Source organism: Eurypyga helias, unplaced genomic scaffold (genome assembly GCF_000690775.1).
Source record: "Eurypyga helias isolate BGI_N326 unplaced genomic scaffold, ASM69077v1 scaffold21814, whole genome shotgun sequence".
NCBI lineage: Eukaryota > Metazoa > Chordata > Aves > Eurypygiformes > Eurypygidae > Eurypyga > Eurypyga helias.
The window spans coordinates 3,935-4,399 of record NW_010247142.1 but is presented as its reverse complement, the minus strand read 5'-3'; the positions used below and the strand labels follow the sequence as shown (position 1 = coordinate 4,399).

Here is a 465-nt window from a genome sequence, read left to right as displayed (position 1 = left end):
CCGTCCGCTGCTCCTCTGCTTCTTCCAGCCCCTCTGCCTGCAGCTGCCGTCCCGCAAGTGGCTCTCGGGGTCCCAGCTCGTCAGCAGCATGTGCGAGGTGGTTGACAAGTACGTGAAGGACTTCTCCCGCGTCAGGAAACCCGTCTGCACGGTAGGGTTGCTGCGGGGTGCTCCCCGCATGGCTGCTTGTCTGTAGGGCAGGTGGGTGCCACGGTGGGGTGTGGGAGGCAGCCCAAAGGCGACGGGGAGCAGGGATGCAGTCGCTGCTGGGTTCAGTGGAGAGCCTGTATCCTCTGGAATGGCCCAGCGGGCACCATCACACAGAGATCATAGAATCATGGAATAGTTTAGGTTGGAAGGGACTTTAAAAGATCATCCCGTTCCAACCCCCCTGCCATGGGCAGGGACACCTTCCACTAGACCAGGTTGCTCCAAGCCTCATCCAGCCTGGCCTTGGACACTTCC

At 61.1% G+C, this 465-nt stretch overlaps 1 protein-coding gene across 1 annotated transcript in view; it reads left to right on the top strand.

Moving 5' to 3' along the window:
• Positions 1 to 465, top strand: part of EXOC3L1 (exocyst complex component 3-like 1) — a gene marked incomplete at its 5' end in the record, with an annotated part of 7,602 nt that overhangs the window by 5,131 nt on the left and 2,006 nt on the right. The window contains 2 exon segments of the mRNA XM_010150652.1: positions 29 to 259; positions 421 to 450. Of these exon segments, the coding sequence (XP_010148954.1) occupies positions 29 to 259; positions 421 to 450 (261 nt within the window).